At 37.3% G+C, this 22,758-nt stretch overlaps 1 protein-coding gene across 1 annotated transcript; it reads right to left on the reverse strand.

Moving 5' to 3' along the window:
- Positions 1 to 59: 59 nt before the first annotated feature.
- LOC126634815 (protein FRA10AC1) lies at positions 60 to 22,325 on the reverse strand. Its single transcript, XM_050305517.1, has 14 exons — positions 22,172 to 22,325; positions 17,967 to 18,043; positions 15,890 to 15,982; positions 15,760 to 15,805; positions 14,890 to 14,966; positions 14,105 to 14,188; positions 13,546 to 13,630; positions 10,288 to 10,333; positions 7,881 to 7,994; positions 6,867 to 6,909; positions 4,986 to 5,110; positions 4,333 to 4,371; positions 2,963 to 3,047; positions 60 to 2,541 (listed from the first exon to the last, which is right to left on the reverse strand). Exons 1-14 carry the CDS (start codon positions 22,202 to 22,204, stop codon positions 2,499 to 2,501), a joined length of 990 nt encoding a protein of 329 aa, XP_050161474.1. The 5' UTR covers positions 22,205 to 22,325; the 3' UTR covers positions 60 to 2,498.
- Positions 22,326 to 22,758: the final 433 nt, after the last annotated feature.

The raw sequence follows: 22,758 nt of genomic DNA on the forward strand, positions 1-22,758 counted from the left end.
GTAGCCATCACTCAGAGAAACCACTCTTGATTGTATGCAAATGGCTCTTCCACAGTTCCTCAACTTGCCACCTTTTATTGTAAAAATCTAAAATAGTAGACCATAAACATACTTTACATACACGTGAGAGTTTACTAAGATACCAGCATGTCCACAATAGGGTCTACATCCGAAAGCATTTTAAAAGGCTCTCATACTCCCAATGTACCCTTTGAAAAATGCAATAGATTAAAAGCATTTGAAAACCAATTAGTTGGCAACAATTTAATAATGAAAAGGGAAAGCAAAACAGAGGTAGAGCACATTAGAATTCACATTACCTCTCTCTCTGCTACCAAGACACAGACTTCACACAAATTAGCTCCTCACAAACAATGAAGAGCTACCAAAACTTGTTTTTGGACAATGACAGTCCACTCCATACATTCTACTCAGGTCTCACAAAGTCAGCTCCTCCTGCAGATGCAGGAGGGGAAATGGCTGGTATATTACGCACAGATCTGAGTATTCACTGCAACTGGTTCCAAATCTAAGGAGATGGATGTCAAATGCAATCCCTGCAATAAGCAAATTCAACATGCAGACTCAATCCTGCCACTTTTTATCCCATTAAATGAAGAAGACCCATAATTTTTTTCCCCTCTGAAGGGCCATCAGTATTCACAGAGAAGGGAGAATGAGTGAATTGCTCTATATAAACCTTTCTAAGAATGCTCTATAAACAGAGATACTATGTACAGTTATCACTCAAAATTAAAGGAATACACAAAACACTCCAAACACTTAAAACATCCTGACTTATAAATGAGCCAAATATTTTATGCAAACAGTTATGACATAAAACTGGGTATCATGTGTTATTTTCTGTATTAAATGCAGCTACTAAAGAAAACTATTTCAAGGTTGTTTGATAATGAAATTTTATTCAAACTGTATTAAATTATGTATTTACTATGTATACTGTAAATTTTTATAACTGTATTTTAAAGACCCAAAGAGGAGTTAGTTATCCAGAACACATACTTAATATACAATACTTGAAGCAACAAATATAGCAATGCATTTGACCAAAGCCCCTTTGGGCAAGTTGCACACGTGTAAGCAGATTGCTGCAGATTGGATTTGACTCTCAACCAAGCTTGCAAGATGACAGAGAATTAACCTTTAAATCCACCTTCTTACCTAAAGAAGCCTTCATGCAAGGCTACGTTTATTTCTTACTCAAGGACACCCTAAATATGTCCTTGTACTGTCAACTATTATGTAAGTACAAACTGTTTAAAGTGTAATTTTGTTAAGTAATACTTGTAAATAGAGTTCTCAACTTATTCATATGAGTGCATGTAAAATGTTCATAAATACACTGCAACCATCTCTGCTGTTCCATTTTCCACATCAAATACTTACTATAAATACTTTCTATACATATATCTACAGTGAGAAGTACTTATCAAAAGATATATTTTATACACAGTAGCTTTCCTCAGAATAACATGAAAATTTAATTTAAAAAAGTTTGTTTTTCATAGTCAAAGTAATTTTCACCTGATAGAAAAAAATACCCACCGTACTTATTCATGTGCAGACTGTTTCTTGTGAAACAGAACCAAATCAATCTTTAAAGATATGTTGCACTTTGAAGAGGTAGAAGAATCCAGTAAGTACCTCAAGCAATATACATGCTTTACTTGTATATTTAGGATTACAGTTTAAAGAAGGATTAACATTCAATTAATGGAAAGGAGATCAGAAGCCACAGATAACATAAAAGTCACATGTACATCTCTGGTAGAAAGCCACACACATATGTTTTACATCAAAAATTTCACCAACCAAACAAATTTTTATAAACAGAACTATAAGACACATCATATTTTAGCTAAAATTTAAAACAAGGTCCCAAAAAAATGAACTTTAAAGGATTATGGGAGACATTTCACAAACAATTTACTTAATTCAAGCAGAGTACATATTGGATAAAATCTGAACTTCTCCAATAGCACTTGAAAATACTTACATAGACTAATACCTGAATATTAAAGTCTACATGACCAATAAATTTAAGGCCATTAACTCTTGTTAAATAAATTAAAAATACAAACATATTAAAGTGTATGGCTTTAAACTACTCACAAAAACTTATAAATGCTCCTTTATAAAAATCTGACAATAACTGAAGTTTGGGATACAATAAAAAGCAGTGAAGTTCTGTGATGTAATGTCAATAAACCATATTCTTGTTTGTTTAAGTCTGGGCGCCATATATCTTTTGCACTGAAAAAGTTATTTCTCTTGTTTCACGAGTACACAGCCTAACACATGATATAAAGGTTTTAGATTTGAAGCCTTCCACAGAGATCATCTACCCAAATGGTTCATATGAGTGAATGCAGAAAAAGTATACTGGCAGAAAGAGGTCTCTGATAAATTATGACTAGATTTCCAGACTTCCATCTTGACAATTCATGAAGACAGTCAGCCTACATCAATTTCAAGGTTTAGAGAAATAAGTCTTGAAAATACTCATCAAACTCCTCCTCCCTGTAAGAACAACAACAACAAAAATGTCAAAGACAGTTCTGCTTTGGATCTTTACCTAGGACACAACCTTTGTATGAAAAATATTTAGCAAACTTCTTCGTATATATAATTTTGAATTATTCCAATGCACTTCACAATTTTTCAACTGACTGAGTTGACTGCTAGGATTTACTTCTAAAATAATTAACGTTATAGTAGGAGGTAAGACAGCAGTGGTATCAGTGGCTTGAGAAAGGTTTTCCTCCAGAGTTGTGTATGACTCCTCTTTAAAAACACATTCTTAGGTTAGCATGGAAAAAGATTTGACATAACTTTAAATGTCAGACTATTCATTGAGACACTCAGGAAAAATCTCTGCCTTTGCAGTTCTGAATGGACACTGTACATTTTATCAGCTACAAGTTCACAGGATCAAACTAACCGTGATTTTTCATCTGCACTTTGTAGGGGACCTTTCCAAATGTCAGCATCTGAAGGACCATCTTCTGCATCACTGTTATCAGAATCTGTTAAAAAATTTTAAGTGTTTATGAAATAAATTTTAAAATAATTCATCCTTTTTTTTTTTACTTAGATGGTACATTACTAGGAGCAATGTTTAATTGCAATCATGAGAATAAACACAAGACTTTACCTTGCATAAAGTGCAAATAACAATGTAGCATCAATAAGATTTTTAGATACCATGAACTAATGTTTTGGCCAAACATAACGATCGTGTGAAAACACTGCTCTTGACACAACAGCAGCACAGCATTTTGTTCCTAAAATTAAGCAATCACAAACCCAGAATTACAATACAGTTTCAATTAATGACATTAAATGGATCAATTACCTTACTTCTACTTAAATGATTATTTCTATCCATTGTGACTTACCAGTGAAATTGTCAGAAAACATGGATTACTGCACAACTGTTTTGTGTAAGTATACAGGAGTGAAAACTCATATCAGAAATACGCACTGACCTAGAAAAACCAATCTTCCAATAAAGTTTTCCTGGCAAAACAGAAACTTTGGGCATGGTCCAAGTCATAAGAAAACTGCTTCAGGTCTTCCTGTATCTAACTGGGAAAACCTGGATCTTCAAGACATGCTTAAAAACGTAGAGCAAAGCAGAGCAATCAGTAGAAACACTCAATCCCTTCCACACAGTCTGCAGCAAGAATTGGCATGACCAGAAGATGGGGCTTGTTTCATCAAAAAGAAACTGGAGACTGGAATTACTGAGCTACAGAGACAACCAGTGCCTAAAGAGTTACTGAGGCTGAGTGCTTGTGCAACAAGTACGTCTCTGAGGTACTACTGGTGGAAGCTGGAAAAAGCTTTATTAAAGCCTAGGATTTATTTTAAATCTTTATTTTTTTTGAGCAGAGTCAGTATATCAGTATAATTCTGTGAAGGAAAATGTAGTAGTTATTATATCAGAAAAGTACTTTCCTTACACAGCACATATTTGTATACCTCGACCCATGCAATTAATAATGTACCTATTTTTGCACCCTCTACTCTTTTCTGGAACAGTCTGACCTCTCATTTTTCTGATTATTTCCATTCTATTATCTGCCCACATTTTCATTCTTTGCTTAAACAATTTCCTTCTTAAAATTCCCTACAGTTTTTCTCCAAGATATGTAAGTAATTCACTTGAACCTTCATATTTGTTTGCACACAGCATTTTTATTTTATAAAATATTAAAAGAGACAACTAATAACACTAAGATCAATGACAAATGTCTATGAAATAATACAACATATTACAAAAACATAAGAGATGTTAAAATACTTTACCTTTATCAGAACTATCTGAATCTTCTGAAGAAACCTGATCTGCAAAGAAGCACCAAAATAGAAAAAAAAAAGTGAGCTTACCTTGGTTATCTGTTATCTGAAATTGTTCACAAGGATATTTCTATCACAATGTATTACACACAAGCATGTGCCACATGCATGCACACACCACACTCAAAGCAAGCAAGAAACACTGAATAGAAGGATTTTTTTTTTTTTTCATGAGTGCAAAGGTCTCAGTTTTAGTTCATTTATGTTATCACAAGATCTGTGGTGTAAAAAGGTTATCTAACATTTCCAAAAGGCTTTCAACCCCAAAGCTTCATGGAATGAAATACTTCACAACCCTTTCTGGTATGCAATGTCCAATTCTTGGACAAATTTTCCTTGTAATGCATATTTTTCAAAAGGCTCTACCTCTCTGCTACATATAAGAAATTTCTCTCTTTTTTGCATCTAGGAAATTTTACCTCAGAAATTAGTCTTTCTGACTACCTGTGTTAGAATCAATAAAGTTACATATCTCTACGTATAACTAAATGTATTTATCTATACATAATTATACATCTATATCTACACAGCTATAGCAGAACTAAGGTTCAACTAACACATTATCATATTTTAATAACTGAAGGTTTAAAGTTTAAATGTACCTTTATGCGTCTTTTTTCTGGACTTCTTTTTTGTTGAACGAGATAATTTTGTCTTCTTATTTTTTGGCTCTTCAGAGTTCTGTACAGCTGTGCCTCCTTTCTTGTGTGCTTTGACTTCTTTCCTCCTTTAAAAAAGATGAATGTACACCTTCTCTATTATATGTACTTCTTATGCAACAGGAAATCTGAAGCACTTAATTCAGTCAAACAGTTGTCATTTTTTCAGAAACCTACCAGTAGTTAAACTGAAAAAAATTAATTTGGTTAAAAGGAAAAGTGCCATAGAAACACAAGACCTCTATAGCTGAAGGCAAAGGACAGGAGATACTAAACTCACTAATATGACACTGATACAACCAATGAATTGGTAAACAAACATTAAATACAGAAAACAATTTTATAACATGCCAAATTCTTACTTGAGTTTTTTTTCTTTTAGCAAACAACTTTGTATATATGTAATGAGAAAAACACAGTTAATACACATTTTAAAATATATTTTCATATTTGATAGCAACAAAACCTGAGGTAGAGGACTCTCAAGCGTAAGAAGCTGCTGCAAACAACCAAGCCATGTGTTTTATTTTTAGCAATGTTGATCACCACCATTGCTCTACCCTGGCCTCCAATCGGGAGGCCTGGAGACACACCATCTATAACGCTGCTGCTGCTTTTGAGAACACACGCAGGATCACTCTCGAGTAGAAAAGACAACGCAGAAAGAATCGCGTCTCGTCGATATCACCTGGGGAGTCTTTCTGCTGTGCCTTCTGCAACCGGACTTGTCTATCTCGCATTGGTCTTTTTAGCCACCAGCACGCTTGCAGCAAGCGTGGGTAGAGCCCTTCTCAAATCTTCTTTCATGAAGCCTAGCCATGATGATGATAACTTATACTGGCTTGTTGTAAGAACATAGGCTAACTTTTTCCTGCTTCTTTGTACAAAGAGTGAAATTGTTTCCAAGTAAGTATTACTCTGGAACAGTCAAAATGTGTGACCACGCCTATTCAGAATTCCAGTGGTTTTATGACTTTGGTTACAAAAATCAAGACAGATCAAACTATTCTCAGTTAATTAATTATCCTTCCTAGTATCTGTCTGCACAGTGCTCAAGAGAATTTGAGTATAAATTAACTTTCAAAATGGATTAACTACTAGATGCACCTTTGATTTGTGTTACTTTAGAAAAGAAATCGTTGTTTCCTGGCTTAGAGGTTTGCCTTTCGTATGCTTTGCAGATAGTTGTATGGGTTAATTACTGAGACATACAACTAAGTTAATACCACATCAAAAATTTAAAAATCCTAAAACCTGAGGATCAATGGCTGTGGAATTCAGTAAGATTACAGATAGTATATAAAAAACAAATTTTAAAAGAATCTAATCTTAATGCGCACATTTTGTAGGTTCAAAATACACTATTTTTCTCTCCTATTAAAAAGTGATTCTCAAAGAAGAACAAACATTAAAATTCAAACTTTCCAAGCACAGTCATTTGACTCACAAATAAACCCACTTTTTTCAGTAAAAGGAAAAGCATTTCAGCTCTGAAACACAGCAAGTGGGAAAATTTAAAAAGTGTTTTGCATGAATGTTCAGATAAGAAAAATAATCACTGGGCTGAATTTAAGCAAATGAAACTTCTGTGGTGGTAGAGGTTCTTCCAGTTTGCAGGGTTTCGCACTTTCGTTAGCACAATCCCTGACTCTCAACAGGGTGAGTCACAAGTCAGTGACTTCATAACAACTACAGAACATTTATGCTATTTCAGCATAAATGAAGTTCCTAACCATCTAGCTGAAGACTTTCCCCTATCTGCTCTTCATCATAACTGTAACCTATCAATAATTCACCCCCCATATTTTCAAAATATTTCATTACCGGTGATGAAAGTTTAGTTTGTAGGAACATTCTGGACACAGTCCTGGAAAAGAGAAAACAAGAACATTGCAGCTGTCATTCTGATAAGCTTAATTAACGAAACTTAGAAGTAGATCTTTCAGTAGCTTTTCCTTTAAAACTGTAGTTACAATGTAATTGCAGCCAGGATTTAGAAAAATACCACGATGAAATTCTTCAGTACAAAACTCAGATTTTACTAAACTCGGAGAAAGATCACAGGTTTAGCACTGGTAACTATTCATGAAAAAAGTATCAGTGCTTATCATGTACAAACATCCCATTTTATGGATCTTTGTGGACAGATCAAATTGTTCTACACTAACACTGAAGACCCATAACTGTCTTAGAGCTTTGCCAGAGACCCAGTGCTCCAACACGGATTGTCTTATGCACAAAAGAAAAAAACACCATTAGCTTGTTTTACACAAATTAATTGTGTAAACTGTAGTAAGTTTAATTATCTAATGAATGTATTAAAATGTACACAATACTGAACAAGAAAATCCCAGTCAAGATGCAAGAATGGAAAAGAAATTATTTAATTGAAGAACTTTTGTAAGAAAATCTAAATATTAAAATCAGTAGAGCTGAAGGTGTGCAAGAAGTTGTCTGGTCCAAAATCCTAAGGACTCCTAAGCCAAGTAACTAAATGAGCAATGACAATGCTGAAACCCTCCCTGCATGTCGTATTGTCCATTAAAACTAGACATGCCTGTATACAAAACAGCTTATAATTGATTATTCTAATTTTATGACACCACCCAGTACAAAGTGGCCAATCTGTAACAACTTCATCAGATATAATAATAAGAGCTGTTCTTTTTAAATCAAGACCATCATACTACCACCCAGGATTAAGAAAATCATATCCTATTCAGCATTTTTCACTTTGCACGAACTAATATCATTATCACTGAGTCTTGTTCGATGGCTTTTAAGGTACAAGATACTTGTCTTCTTCCAAGTGTACATATCCTTGAAGGGCTCACTTACGCAACTTCACAAGTGCATTCCTCTTCTCACCATGTTCAATGTAACCAAAATTCACCTCCCAGCTCTTCAGGCCTTCTTGCTCATCACAGTGCTTATTTCCACAAGAAAACTGACCTGTAAAGAGGTCAAAACCATCAAAGTGTGATTGAGTGATTAACATGCATAGGTTTAGGCTTGTTATTTCCATTTTCCTCAGTTTTTGCTTTTATGTTTCATTTCTTTCAAATAAAAAAAGAGCACAAATCTAAAAATAACATCTGGAGTAAGGAAACAATAACAGAGAACAACAAAGCAATCAATCAATCAATCAATCAATCAATCAAACTTGCCTATATTGCCTATCTAACTGGAACTGTGTTTTGGAATGTATGGATGAAGATATGCTAAGAAATAATAAGCCTAACAATGAACTCTGAAAAAATGAATGTTACTATGATACATTCTATACCCTAAATAATTACTTACTTAGTAGAGGATGATGGATCAGGAAGTGTGATACAGACATGCATCTTTAATAACATCAAACCATTGAAAGTATCATGTACATACCAAATGAAGATGCCCGCATTCTTATTGCCTAACTAATTTATCTGATATATCTGACAAACAATTTGTATTCTAATGACTTTCCATAAACACCTTTCTTTCAAGAAAAGGAAATCCAATTTTGTGAGAAATGATAAGTCAGCTTTAAAAGCTTCCTTCAGTTCATTATGTGAAAGGCAACACTGATTTTAATACAATCTGTACATAATCCATGTTGTTTACACCACTGACTTCCTAAAATTGGAGAAATAAAGATACATATATTCCTTTTGCAGAAGCCTGATTTGTATACAGGGCTGGTAGAAGGGATGTGAAGGACGTGTATTAATAGGCTCACAAGCAAGACTGCTGGTGAATGATTAACCTCAGAAAATTCTGCTTAAGCTGCTAACTAGTGGATTGGCAGTGTCCTCAGATACTTCAGTTCTGCAATGAAACACCACTTGCAATGTGAACATTTGAAGGCACCAGCAGTGGTTCTCATCACCACTATTACTGACACAGCTAAAATAAGTACATACAATGCGAAGTATCAGAAAAGCAGTTAATAGTGTTTTAATAGATTTGAGTAAATCAGTTTATATTGCTGATTTATATTTAAAAATAGAATTAAAGACCCACGCTTTTTTAAAGGATCGTTTAGAACCGCACTAAGGAAGAGTCCGACACCCGTGAGCGCGCTGGGTTCTCGCGCCCTCCAGTGGTGGAAGGGAGGATTTATCAATTCTTATATTCCATTGACGCTTTAAATCAGCATTCCATTAAAAAGCTTGAAACAAGTAATTCTGCACTTCCTGCCACATTTTAAAATATGGAGTACCAGGTATTAAAATTACAATGCAGCTTTAAATTATTTTCCCCCATGAAGACGTGAAAATCATTTATTTCTCATTTGATTTTAGTTATCTTTTTAAAGCATTCAATAAAGCACACACCAAATGTTAACTATCTGGTAACATAATCTGTAGTGCTGAATGCAACATATTACTACAACTACCTTTAGAAGTTCTAATCTTTATAGCTTAAAAATCCCACAATTAATGTTCACACTTCCTAATGTGAAATATGTATTTCTAAAAACATATTTTATTTTTAACTTTCCATAGTATATTAATATATAATAATATATATAATAGAGCTGTTGACAGAAAACAGCTCTCTACAGAACTGTAACTGAGTGATACTGATCAACAACATCATCCCATATGATTTTCTTGTGTGTGCATCCACGACTTCTGAAAACTGCACAAGTAAGAGGATCCACCCACAGGAAGAGCAATACATTCACCTCATTTTCTTGCTTGTTCAGCAACTTGAAAATGCCCAAGCACCTAGGCCATGGAATGGGAACCACTGTGCAAGGTCCCAGAATTCACACATAGAATTAACCTGCTGATTTAGAAACAGGATTGGGAGACATGATAACCATTCCCACTATTCCCACTGAGGCTTTCAATTCCAATTTAGCCTCAAACAGACATCACAAAAGAAACTTTGATTAAAAAGTTAACCTTTTGCAGAACAGCACTGGAGAAACTATTAATAAATAATTTCCTGAGGAAAAGTACTGAGAGACTTCAATTGAGAGTATTCTACATTATCAAATGCGTTATGGTGGTGTTTGTTACAAATCTGACCTTGTGAAAATAAACCAAACGTTCTTTTAATGTTAATATATGCAGATCAGTGTCCACTCTACACCTATGTGCACAAAACAGAGAAGTTGGACGTTTAGTCAATTTATCATCCATTATTATCTGATAAACTTACCAGTACTGTCAAATACTGTCTAACAGAACTACATCAAAAAGCAGCAAAAAAATCATCAAGAAATGTAATAAAAAATGAAAGATAGCATTACCTTTTCCTGAAATTACTTCTTTCTCATGTCGCCATCTAAATCCAAACTGTTAAGAACCAAAATTAAGTTGTAAATAGTCAATGTATTCAGTACTAGAAAGAATAATTTCAGTTGATTGATTTCCTGCATGTGGTTCATCCATTTAATTCCAGTCAGAAAATTTAACTTTTTCTCTTTTAATTAAAAATATCTGCTTGCCAGAATGCTATTTTATTTATAAAAATACTTTAAATATTTTTATTTTCACACGAAAGCCTCCATACTGGAAAACAATTACAAAAGCAAAAATATTAACATTTCCAAGTGGAAGACAAGTTGGCCTAGAAATCTGGAAATAAAAACAAAAGAATAAAATGTATTCTATTTAATGACCAGGTGTCAAACAGATTTCGTTTCTTGGCAATAGGAGACATTTCCAATCTGTTAAGCTACAAAACAAAGCAGAGACAGCAAATAAGAACTTTTCTAGAAAAAATAAGACAACAATGAAAAGAAACATTACAAAACTGACAATAGAACTAAACTATCTGACAATACTGACGGTCATTTATCAGCCTGAAAGCTTGCAGACAAGATGCACTGAAGGTTCAAAGACAACCGTGACCTAAAAAATTCTTATCTAGGGAAATTGTAAGGAGTAACAAACCCATCACAACCAATAGCTGTCAGAACACACTGTCTCTAAGTAGCCTCATACCAGAGGTTCACATTGACATTTCTGATTAAAAGGAAAAGACTGTATGTCCTAATCACACAATGAAAAGTGGGATCGTGGATCACAGGGTCCTCTTTGCCTGCAGTGCCAGCAAGCAAGATGAGTGCAGGTGTGCAAATGAGTGTGTGGGCAGCACTGAAGACCAAGCCCCAAGGGTGAGGAGGTCTGCACGGGTCAGCTCTGGGTGTGAGAGCATCTCTTTATGTCTAGGGCTGACAGCACAGGGGGTGTGCTGTGAGACCAGAGGAGTCTCAGCCATCTGTGTGTGTGCATAACTATGTGTGCATGTCAGTGAAACAGTCTGAGCCAGCAACTGTAATGTGGCTGCAGTCTTGGGGGTTCATCTGTCTTAGGGCTTCTCACTGTTTTCTTCTAAGCTTCAGCCTTTGACAAGGTGCTCTGCTTATTTTTCAGACCTCAAGAGAGATGCTCCCATGAAACTGGCCCTTATCATTGTCCAGTATTTGGGAAAACATTGTTTTTTCTAGGAAGAAAAGTTCCAAAAGAGATCTGAGCTACAGTCTCTATGCAGAGATCTTTAGAAAAATTATCTGACTAGAAGATTTTGTTGGAGCAGAACAATTACAGCTGTGAAAAGCCAGATGAGCAGGTATGTGCAAGTCTCAATCTGTGCAATATATATGTTTAAAACGTTACAGAAAACTGACCTCCAACTTTACTTTGACACCATCTAAGCAGGATATAGAACCAATAGAATCAAAGAACAGCCCAGGTTGGAAGGCACCTCAACGGACCACCTTGTTCAACCATTCATTGGAAAAGAGGCAGAGATGAGATTATCCAGCACCCTGTGCAACTGCACCTGCAAAACCTCCAGCCGTGGGGATTGTAACATGCCACTGGGGAGGTTGTTCCAGCGAATCAGTGCTCCCACTGTAAAAAATGTCTTTCTTTTATCAATATGAAGCACCATCATATAAAGCATTAACAACTATCTTACAAAAAGTTGGCCAGTTAAGAAGCTTGTTATCTACCCTGCACCTCTCATAGCACCAGCACTGCAAAACAGAAGGCACGAGGGGCTAAAGATATCCAACAGTTTCTCAAAACACAGAAAAAAAAAATCAAGATAGGAAAAATCTGAAAGCACAGACTGCATTCCATTGGTGCTAATGGGATCAGCAGCCTATTTCAGACTTCCAAGAAAGAAGCCTGCTTTGAAATCTCTACCAAACAGAGTCATGGATAAATCAGTGATTGAAAAAATCTCTTTTATTTCCTATTTTTCTAAGAATTTCTAAGAAAAGAGTTTCACATGATCAGAATGTATTTGAGAACAGAAAGTATAAATATTTTACAAATTGCATGACATAGCAGTTATGCTGACATGGCAATTCCAAAAATATAGGTAATGACTTATGTGCGTAAATGGGAATAAAGAGTGACCTCAAAGTTAGGGCAGGTACACTTGAAGTCTGACAGGGAAATACTGTTCACACAACACATACACAAAAAAAATCTAGGGCAGAACAGTTTCCCACAAAAGATAGCAAACACACGGAAACTTGGCACAGTAGTGAAAGAAACAAAATCTGTAAGCCTGCTCCAGGGAAATCAGCTAGGGGACGGAGCAGACACTGAGCGATATGAAACAGCTATAGGAAAATAAAATGAAATTTACTCAAAAAAAGGAGGGGAGGTATCTTCAGCATTTTAATTTTTGTTAATTTTAATTAAATGTTCACATTTTACTGTTCCAATTGTCTTTAGATGACTATCCTATTTTCTGCCTAACAGAGTTAAGCCCAGTTCTTGCAAGTATATACCAGTGAATGTAGTTTTCAATACTATAAATAGCCTAAAGGAACTATATAAACACTGTTTACAGCACTGGGTTACTGTGTGTTAACAACACCAAGACACATCTGAGTTCAGCAACACTCTTTTGAAAACCACAATAGAAAATTCCTGTATGCTCTCTGACTAAGAAGTTAGTCAGCCAAACACTTGGAGAAAATAAAGGCTGTTCCAGTTAAGAAGAAAACCTGGTGCTGGAATTGGGCTGTTTCTCTTAAGAAATTCTATTTATTTACAAGGCACATACAGATCCTGTTTCCACAAACAGAAGAAAAAAGAACAACCAGCAAAAGATGCTACTTTAGAATAGACTTTTTCAAAACTGTCTCTGCCAGCATTCAAGTACAAACTCCTTTTAGACTTTTTTTTAACAGTAACATTCCAGGGTTTTTTTGGCTTCATCTATTGCTCCTCTCCAAGCAACCTCTCTAGCCTTCATCCTTTAACCCCTTTGCATTTTCTGCCTTTTTCACACACAATGTACCTCTTCATAAAACACCATCTGACAGAAATGCTCCTATTCCCACAGAAGCACATTTTTGGGGCAGTGACAATGCTTGGATTCAAACTGCTGCTGCTTATTAAGTAACTTGACAAATTCTCACAACTCTTTCTCTAGGGAAGGGGTACAACATTCTGGTTTCATAACATATCCACAATCATAAGGCAGTTTTTAAAAAGGACATACTTTAAAACCAGTGTGATTTATGATAATTAAAACATACCTTATTCTCTTTGTATCTGCTGAGATCTGCTATGCAGTATTCTTTGTACAATTTATCATAATACTTCTTTGCAAGCCTCTTCTCCCTATAACAAAAGGTATTTTTTAATTAAATATAGAACATGACACAATTCACTTTACATTGTAATGACATTAGACGTTGTTTCATGCAAAGAACACAAGTTGTCAGAGAAATGAAACAGATACACATTCATTAAACTAAGGAGTAATTTCCATAAAATTGGAAAAATATACATGAAATAAATCTACAATACATACTGAACTATGTTTCTCAAACTTGGATTTCTTCAGAGTTTTCAGAACAGTCATTTGAATCTCAGAGAATGCACAATTATTTGTTAGCTTTTCTGTCATCAGCTCATGTTGCTACTTGAGTAGTACTGCAATACGAAAGACCTCCTAATGATCTTTCATTTTCAAATGCATTAAAGATCAAAGAATGATCACTAAGTATGCACAGTAATTCTTAATTAGTAGGGGACACTACAAATTTAGTACAAGTGATCTAAAAATAACATGTTCTATACTATTATCAGTACCAATTCATGTCTGCTTCATCTTCTTCATTCCACAGGAACCTATGGTTTTCTCTAACAACATCAAGATCCGTCTTGTCATTTGCTCTACAAAAGGACACACTTGTTTTTAGTAAATGCAATTTAAAATGAAAAGTCCATAAAATAATAATTTGGTAAGCATCAGTATCTCACAGTTGCGATTTCCAGCCCACAGCATAAAGGGGTTTCATTGCTATGAAGCAAAACTATCAAAAATGTATCCCCTGGCATACCTGTTCCCCCAAAAAAACTCCAAAAAACTCAGGGTGGACAATGGCCACTGAATTGTGGATTACTTGATCCTATCTGAAAACACTTTTGATACTCTTTATTGAAGACAGTGATTTTAAAAGGTAGTTATATATATATCTCTAAAGAAGGTTATCATTATTCTGGACAATGGATAGTAATTCTGCACATTTCAAAAGTATTTCAGACTGTTACTTTGAAGGTACTGACAGATATTTCTCAGTGTACCTTCAATTAATGTTCACTTGTCATCTTTCTTTTTGCAAAACAAAACAAGAATAATTCAGCTCATGGTAAGGTCTTATCTAAAAATATGTAACCAAAATGAAAGAGTGTAATTTTGTATTTTGGATTTACAATTTACAACTACTGTAGTTACCATTTCTGACCAAAATAATTAGTAATTTCACACACAGCCACATCCACTTCTGCCCCTAAAGCTGTAATATATATTTAACAGCTTGACATAACAGGGAAGCTTTAGGGGCATGAGGGGAAAATTTGCTAATGGTTCTTACCCAGTTCGTCGGAAGTCCTCTATTTTGCCACCATAGTATAAAATGTAGTCATGCACTAACTTCTTATGCCTTTCATACTGAATAAAGCAATTAAGGATTGTTCCAGAACTTATCTTCTTTTGTTTTACCATAGCTTAAAAAAACTTTATATATACTCAAGAGAAAGCCATTTTTTGCTTCACAAACAGTTCAGTAATTTCCAGAAAGAACATAATTAATTAGCAACTTTTACGTAATAACCCCTCATAGAAGCTACTTTCCAAACACAGGAATTCAAGGCAATTCAGAGTTTCAAACCTCATTCAGCTGCCAGGCCTTTATAAAACTGTCTTACTTTATCAAAGATGCTCTGTACACACATACACAGAAACTTGGTTTATTTTCTCAGTTGTAATTTAGATAACAGCTTCTTAGTACTACAGTTTTGGTTTAAAAAGGGTTTGTATTTCTGTATTATAAAAATAGTCTGGCTACTAAAATGGAATAATTTATTACATTTTTACCATCAACATACAAATAAGAGTTGTATGCTTTAGTTTGGAGATGAAAATCATGGAAAATTATGTAATGTTTTTTAGAACACATTGGCCTCAGAGACATAATTTGAAACACGTTTTGTACCACAATTTGAGCAAAATTTGTAATTATTTATTCAGAAAATAAGCCTCTTCACAAATAAAAACATTATATATGCCTTCTTTTCCAATTAACTTGTATCTCAACAACAAAAAGTAGCTCCTCTGAAGAATGACTCAGTATCTGGTGCTGTACTGTCACCTGTTGTCATAACTGAGAAATCCCAGTATTTTACCATCATGGATAACCTGTGCCCCATCTTCAAACTTGAAAAAAAATGAAACAGAAGGATACAGCACTCATCGATATCAAGTGAAATCTTCTTTTTCTTGCTTCTTCCCTGTTAATAACAAACATGGTTCAGTGAAAGTTATCTTTTCCTTAAGGTAAAAAATGTGTCACAAAAGCAGTATATGAAAGATACCTATCGCATTCTTCAGCTGCGAATTGCCTGTGAACCACACCACCTTGCTTTGCTTTTTGGAATGGCTTTACCAGAAGGCCATCGTCCTCTTTTCTAAAGGTAGGTGGAAAAAGGGAAGAAATGTTAGTCAAGAACTTCCCATAAGCAATAGAATTTCCATATGCCAAACCTTGCACTAACTTGATTAAGAAAAACTGTTATACTGCTAGTTTCTCCATGAATAAAGCAAAACTTCAGAACCAGTATCAGCTTGGATTTTACCTCATTTGCAAAACAAAATCAGAATGGCAATCACTTACAGGTAGCATTTAAATGAAAATGCTTAAAACAGCAATTTGTAATATTTATTTTATCAATATTATAGAACCACAATGAAAAACCTCCGAAGTTTCCTCAGTTTCACTCTATGTTCAAAGTCCTCTACAAATCCCAGCTACACAGCAAAGTAGGAACAGAAAGGACAGTGTGTTCACTGAATTAGAGTGACTGCTAATAACCCTATCCCAACCTTCCATGCCAATGGCCCATCACCTCATTAAACAGCTCTGCCTCTTGTAGAGTAATGACAAGAATCACAAATTTAAAACTCAATTGCCATGTTGTGAACCATACTTGTCAGCAGGCAGCTAAAAATATCTTAAGAATTCAACAAAGTAAGAAAAAGTTAACTATAAAGAGATGCATTTTAGCTAGTAAAAGGTATATTTAGTTAGTTTCATTCATGAGTAGAGGTGAAGAAAAGATTTTTCCATAATTATCAGCTGGCAGAAAGAATGGAAGTCAGAAACCTGAAGAAAGCAAGCCAAGGAATTTATATTCCAAGCTGTGGAATAGAACTCTAGAAACTAAGGGCATCATTTGCTCAAAAAGCACAACATTCCCATAAGGACACTCCATAAAAATTTGGAGACACTCCACAGCAATTTGGAGAAAATTTAAGATTACTATTTTCCTTAAAGTGAAAATAAGTATCAATATAGAGCAAGAAGTTATATACATAGAGAGAGAGTGAAATCACACAAAAGGCCTACTGGGAATCAGCAGTAGTGTGCCAGAACAAAGATAATGACGGTATTTTTGAAAGGCTCCTGATGGTTAATTAATATTCTACCTTGAAAGTGGAAGGGTAGAATTTATAATGGCCTTTTAAAGAAAACAAAATCTGAACAAAACCAGTCACTGTTTTAATGGAGAACAGCTATATTTATAAAATAAATGAAACACCACAATGCCTGCTCTTATTCCAATGATTAAAACATTATTTTCTTTCCCAGAATGCAGTCAGACACTACAAAACCCATTCTTTCAATTTTTCTACAAAGGAAAATATGCAAGAGACCCAGCAAAGTTCCCAGAAAGTCTTCTTAAATAAAGTCCAGTAAAAGACCAGGGGAGAGACAGGAAAAAGAAACACATATGCATAATGTGCAGAAAGTGTCAAAGGACTGCAGTGCCAAATCAAAATAAATACATAAAAATCTTTACAATATAATGAAATCAGACTACAAATTTCCAGGTCACTAATTGTGGGAACTACTGAAAGAATAAGCAAAAGTCATCTCAGATAAGGGATGTGCAATTACACTTCAAGGATTGAATACAACACAATTCATCAATTCCCAGGTCTCTTCACAAATTAAATAATAAAGAAGTAGCATTAGTTCTTCACTTTATATCTATATATGTTTTATATCTACAAAGCCTGCTACCACTTGGCCTTTCTTGCCTTGCTCTCCTAGCAGTTCCATTTGTCCTGATGGATTCATAGTGAAGTGAACAGTGCTGCCAAATCCCAGCAGTGGATACTAATGCTTGGAAAAACGAAACACTGCTCTGAGAACTGAGGAGGATATAGACACCAGATGGAGATGGTAGAACAGATCTCAATCAGCTGCCCCTAGGAGATGACAAGCTTTGGCAAGCTTGACATGAGGAGATGCAGAAATCAGAGAGATTGTTTTTTTCAAAAACCATTTCAACACCAGACTTTACATACAACAGCATCATCTTCTATGCACACTAAGAGGCCATTTGCACAAAATGTGTAATGCAAAGTGTTAATTCTGTACTACATTACCTTTTAGTCTTTTGCAGAGACTTCTCTCCACTCTCCTCATCACTGAAATCAGAATCATAGCCTCCATGGCCACGTGCCTGAAAATAATAGACCAGTCAATATATCTGCTAATGTAACACAGATATGGTATAATTACAAATCAGTACTGTCTATCATGTATAAATAAAAGACAATGACAGAGAGTAAGCAAAAAAGTGCAAATTCTCACATATGTCTAAACTAAGCCAAATTCAACAGACAATGCAGAGTATATTCCAAACAACACAGGGTAAAGAAAGACACTGTCAGTCTGTCTAAAGATGCCTTTATAAATAATTTATATGCAGATGTCCCCACATTTAATCTTCACATAGATGCAGAAAACCAGAAGTATGATAAATACCTTTAGTTTTTAGTTTCAACCAATGTTCCCTATATAAGAAAAAGGTGAGTATTCTCCCCAGATGCTAGTCTTCCAAGGGGCTGGAGGACAGCAATCAATATGCCCACATTATAAACAAAGAAAGATGGGAACAAAAGTTTCTTGAGCTGAGGTACAGCATTTTAGATCATTAGATCTTATACTGGTAACCAGAAATCTGATTGAAACAATAACTAAAACACAAACCAACAATATGCCCGCAAAAACAAACCACATAATCAGCACAACATTCCTACCAGGAAATGTAGTCTTTTTTTCCACACACTTTGGGACTACAATGTCAAATTAATGCCTTCAGCAACCAAGCACTGACTGATGCCCAGATGTATCACCTCCGTCTTTCAAGGTACAGTTCTGTGCTCAATTCCTTCAGCAGAAGTAATGGCTTAAGATCCCATCTCCTCTCCCTCACTCTTACTCTGGTACCTTCCTCCCAGTCGCTCAGTTACAGGTGTGAAACTATACCCACATTACAAAGGAACCTATCCAAAAAAGATTATTTTAACCCAGGTAAGTTTTCCTGACAGTTCATCCAGAGCCCCTGCAACCAGCTCCACTTGTCAGCTGAAGGGGTAGCACAAGGGAGAGTGCAGCCAGGCTGGGAACTGCATAAACCAGCACAGACACCAAAAAAAACGCTTTAACACAACTGAGGTAAAAACAAGAGGGATGGTTATTATATATCTGCATGTGGAAAAGCTCAAACACACACTACCTAAGTATCTCGGTAATTCAGACTGTGGATGAGAAAAGAAATGTGTTTGATTCAGCTGAGTCTCACATCACGCACAATCATCCTCCTCCTCAGACAAAAAGCTGAGAAACAAAACTCTGCAGAAAAGACACATCTCTTCAGGATAATTTTGATGAGGTGCCTTCTCTTGATGCAAATGCCTCCCAAAAATGCCATGCTGAAGAGTCAACTGTAGCCTCTACTGACATCAATAACTGATTTGTATCATGCAGAGTCTGTAAAACACTGTCTCCTCAAATTGACAGTTAAGGATTGGGTTTAAGATTTTTTTAATTTTTTTTTTATTATTACTACTAATAAACTAATACTGTAATGTTCCTTCCACTCTTGAACTCTTCTGAAGAACACACAGTTTGCATATACATATATGTATTTGAACAAAAGCAAACCAGAACTTTTGATTTGCCTTTATGCTTTCTATTTCCCAAGAAACATAAAAACTAACAGTTACCAGACACACAAACAAAAGTGCAGCAGATGTCTGATGTAAGTGGTTGTCATGCACTGGCAAAAGAGCAGCAATGGTACTAAGTTCCATAGCTGAGGTGGTTCTAATAGCCAGCCTATCACTACTTCTATTAATGAAGCTCATGTGGTCTTTAGAAAAGGCTGAATACTCTAAGAGTGTGCAGAAAATATATTTATATTTGGCCTCTAAATTTAAAAAATATCATGGTAAACCAGGAATGTTTTAAATAGTAAAAGTAATGCTTCCCAGATGAACACGGAGAGCTTCCTTCACACTCAAAAGGGAAGAAGGTCCCAGCCAACACAATGAGCATGAAAGTCAACATGAGACAGATGAAGTATAGAAACAGGCAAGAAGAGGAAAGCTCAAATGAAAGGAGATTTTCACAAAGTAATCGACCTTGGATGATGCGCCCCAGGAAAGAAGTAGACATCCTCAGTAATCAGCTCTCAACTGATTCCAGGAATGATTCAAATAAAAAGAAAAAAAGATGCAAGAAAAGCTGCTCCGACAGAGTCAGACTGTAGGGCTCTCAGCAGCTGATGACTGCCTTTTGAAAAGTTAACTGCAAATATAAGGGCAAGTATGGCTAAGGCAGGTACAGGCTGCTCTTCCAACAGGAAAACTCTCCACAGCTTCAGACATTCCTCTGAGTCATTACAATAGCTCATAGATAAATTCCTCCTACAAAGGCAACAGCAGATGGGCAGTACTGCACTGAACCTGGGTTTGGCATCAGCAGCTCCAGCAGTGCCGGATGGCACTCCTGGAGACTGGGACTGAACAATTACTGACCTGGTGCCTTAGGATGATACCAAGATGACCTGAGTTTAAGGTAAAACATACCTAGTTCATTTCATGAACTCCATCAAAGAATCTCATCCATAAATGAATCCTTCCATTTTGGAAGGACAATATAAACACACACCTGCTTCATACTGTAACATTTCATGCCAGATTTCTTCCCTTCTCCACAAAAAAAAAAAAAAAAGCCAGAGAACAATCCCAGATAAAGCAAATGTATTTAATATTTAACTGTAGTAAAAGAGGGACAGATACCAAAGCTTTGTGCCCAAGCTAGCAGATGTAGACATGGGCATGCAAAATTGTCAACAATAAGTATTTTCATTATTTAATAAACGCTTTTAATACAAACTTTGCTTTGATGGAATTTGTCAGAGATTCAGAATTTAGTAAATTATTAATGTAAATACCAAATATTTTATCAAAATGCAAACCTGAAAGGTATGTAACCTAAATGGTCCAGTGTATTTTGTCTGTTGCATCAACTCTGAACTTTTTATTCCCAAACAACAAACCAAACCGAAACTACAAAATTAAAACAAATACCTATATGCTTTGGGGTACATTTAGTTCACGTTTAAGTAATCCCAACATCTTGGATTAATTAAGTGAAACAACTGGAGACAGAACACAGTCCACCTAATTTAGGAGTCCTAAACCCCAGCAATTTAAACACAGTAAATGTATGAATGCTGTACACAGCTGACAGCAGACAGAGATATCAACTCTTGATCTCAATACAGGACACTACAGATTCCCTAGCACTGCATTTACAGCAGGTTTTGCATCCAAAGAAGGCACCTCCCTTAAGCCTCTCCAATGAGGTGGATGCACACTAGTGGAATGGACACCTCACAGTTCATGTTGGCCCTGACCACAACATACAGCTGAACACAAAAAAGCAGTTAAAAAAGAATAAAAAGTCAAAACAATCCTAGACAAAAAATTCCCAACTCGTAGTTCCTGACCTCGGCCCTAATCTTGCTACTCCTGTCATAAGCGTCACTCTCATCCTTCCCTTTATCTGCCCAGCACACAGGTCTGTGTTCATGTCTGCTCACAGCCCAGACGTGGCCCAGAACAGGCCCGAGTGCTCGTTCTGGTACAAACTACTCTGGGAAGGACTGAAGGGATCTCTACGGGGGTTGAGGAGCCATCCTGTCTGGATAGAAGGTGCCATGTGGAAAGTCAGAACGCTTCACTGCAACACGCTCTTCCCAGACTGATGCCTATGAGGCTTTGTAACCCCCACTTGGGGGAAAAACCTGAGAGTAAGTTTAATTAGCTTTAAACCTACTCTTCCTTGTAAAATCAACTACAAGGAGTGCTTGCATATACTGTATAGTGAACGGCCCTGACAAAGAAAAAAGGCACCCACAAGATACTGCCCCTCTATTAAAGCTATGAAAGAAGAAGCAGGAGTAAAAGGTAGCCATCAGAAGACCACGACAGAGAGCATTAGAATTTTGTGGAGCTCCACGGAGAAAAGTCACGGCGAACACCACCAGCCCGTGGGGGTCCGACGCGGCTTTGAAGTCGTTCTTGGCTCCGCAAGCCGCCCAGCCCTGACCCGGCCCGCCTGACCCGGCCCTCCCGCCGGAGCGAGACAGGGGCGCAGAGTGCCGGCAGCCCGCCCGGGGAGGGCGGCTTGGCCCTTCCCCGCCCGCCCGGCCCCGCCGCCATGGAGGCCGCGGCCTCCGCCGGGCCTGTCCCTGCCGGGTGCCCTCCGTTCCTCCCGTCCTTCCTGCCCCACTCACGGCCGCGGAGAGGCGCAGCTGGTTGGGCTCCATGGCGGCGGCGCGGCCAGGCCCGCCTGCACCGCCCGGCCCGGCTCCCGGAGCCGGCGCTGCTTCGCGGGCCGCTCCCGGAAAGCGGGGCAGAGGCGGAGCGCCCGCGCCGAGGGCTCCCGTCCCTTCCCTCCTCCCTCCCTCCCTCTCTCCGCGGCGGCGGGCGGCGCGGGGCAGCGGGACGCGGGGGAGGGCGAGGGCGAGCCGGCACGGGAGGGGAGGGGAAAGCCGCTCATCATGTTTAGGGGCGAGGGGAGTCTCCCTGTCCGGGAACCCGGTGCGCGGCCCCGGCTGCCGCGGTCTCCGCCTCTGGGAAGGTAGGACTCAGCCGCAGGGGCTCGGAGAGGCCTCGGCGCGCCCCTCTCCTCCCCGCCCCGGTTCGCCCCCGCACCACCCCCAGCGCTTTCGGGTAGATCAGTCCCCACTTCGGGGTGCACCGGCTCAGATCCGGCTGCGGGCACCGGGGCCCGGCGGAAAGGGTCGCTCGGGAAGGGTCGGGAGCGGGGGTCCGGCATTCTGGAAGGGACCCCTGAGGGAGAAGGGGACCCCCGGGGCGG

This window comes from Myiozetetes cayanensis, unplaced genomic scaffold (assembly GCF_022539395.1).
Source record: "Myiozetetes cayanensis isolate MyiCay16 unplaced genomic scaffold, myiCay2020 scf10, whole genome shotgun sequence".
In the NCBI taxonomy this organism is placed as follows: Eukaryota; Metazoa; Chordata; class Aves; order Passeriformes; family Tyrannidae; genus Myiozetetes; species Myiozetetes cayanensis.

Excerpts from the sequence above, each read along its gene's own strand:
- LOC126634815 (XM_050305517.1), bottom strand. The coding sequence starts at position 22,204 with ATGGAGCCCAACCAGCTGCGCCTCTCCGCGGCC. Across the intron at positions 14,189-14,889 it reads GAGGACTTCCGACGAACTGG|AGCAAATGACAAGACGGATC; the intron begins GTAAGAACCATT and ends GTCCTTTTGTAG. Across the intron at positions 3,048-4,332 it reads TTCAGATAGTTCTGATAAAG|ATTCTGATAACAGTGATGCA; the intron begins GTAAAGTATTTT and ends ATTTTTTAACAG.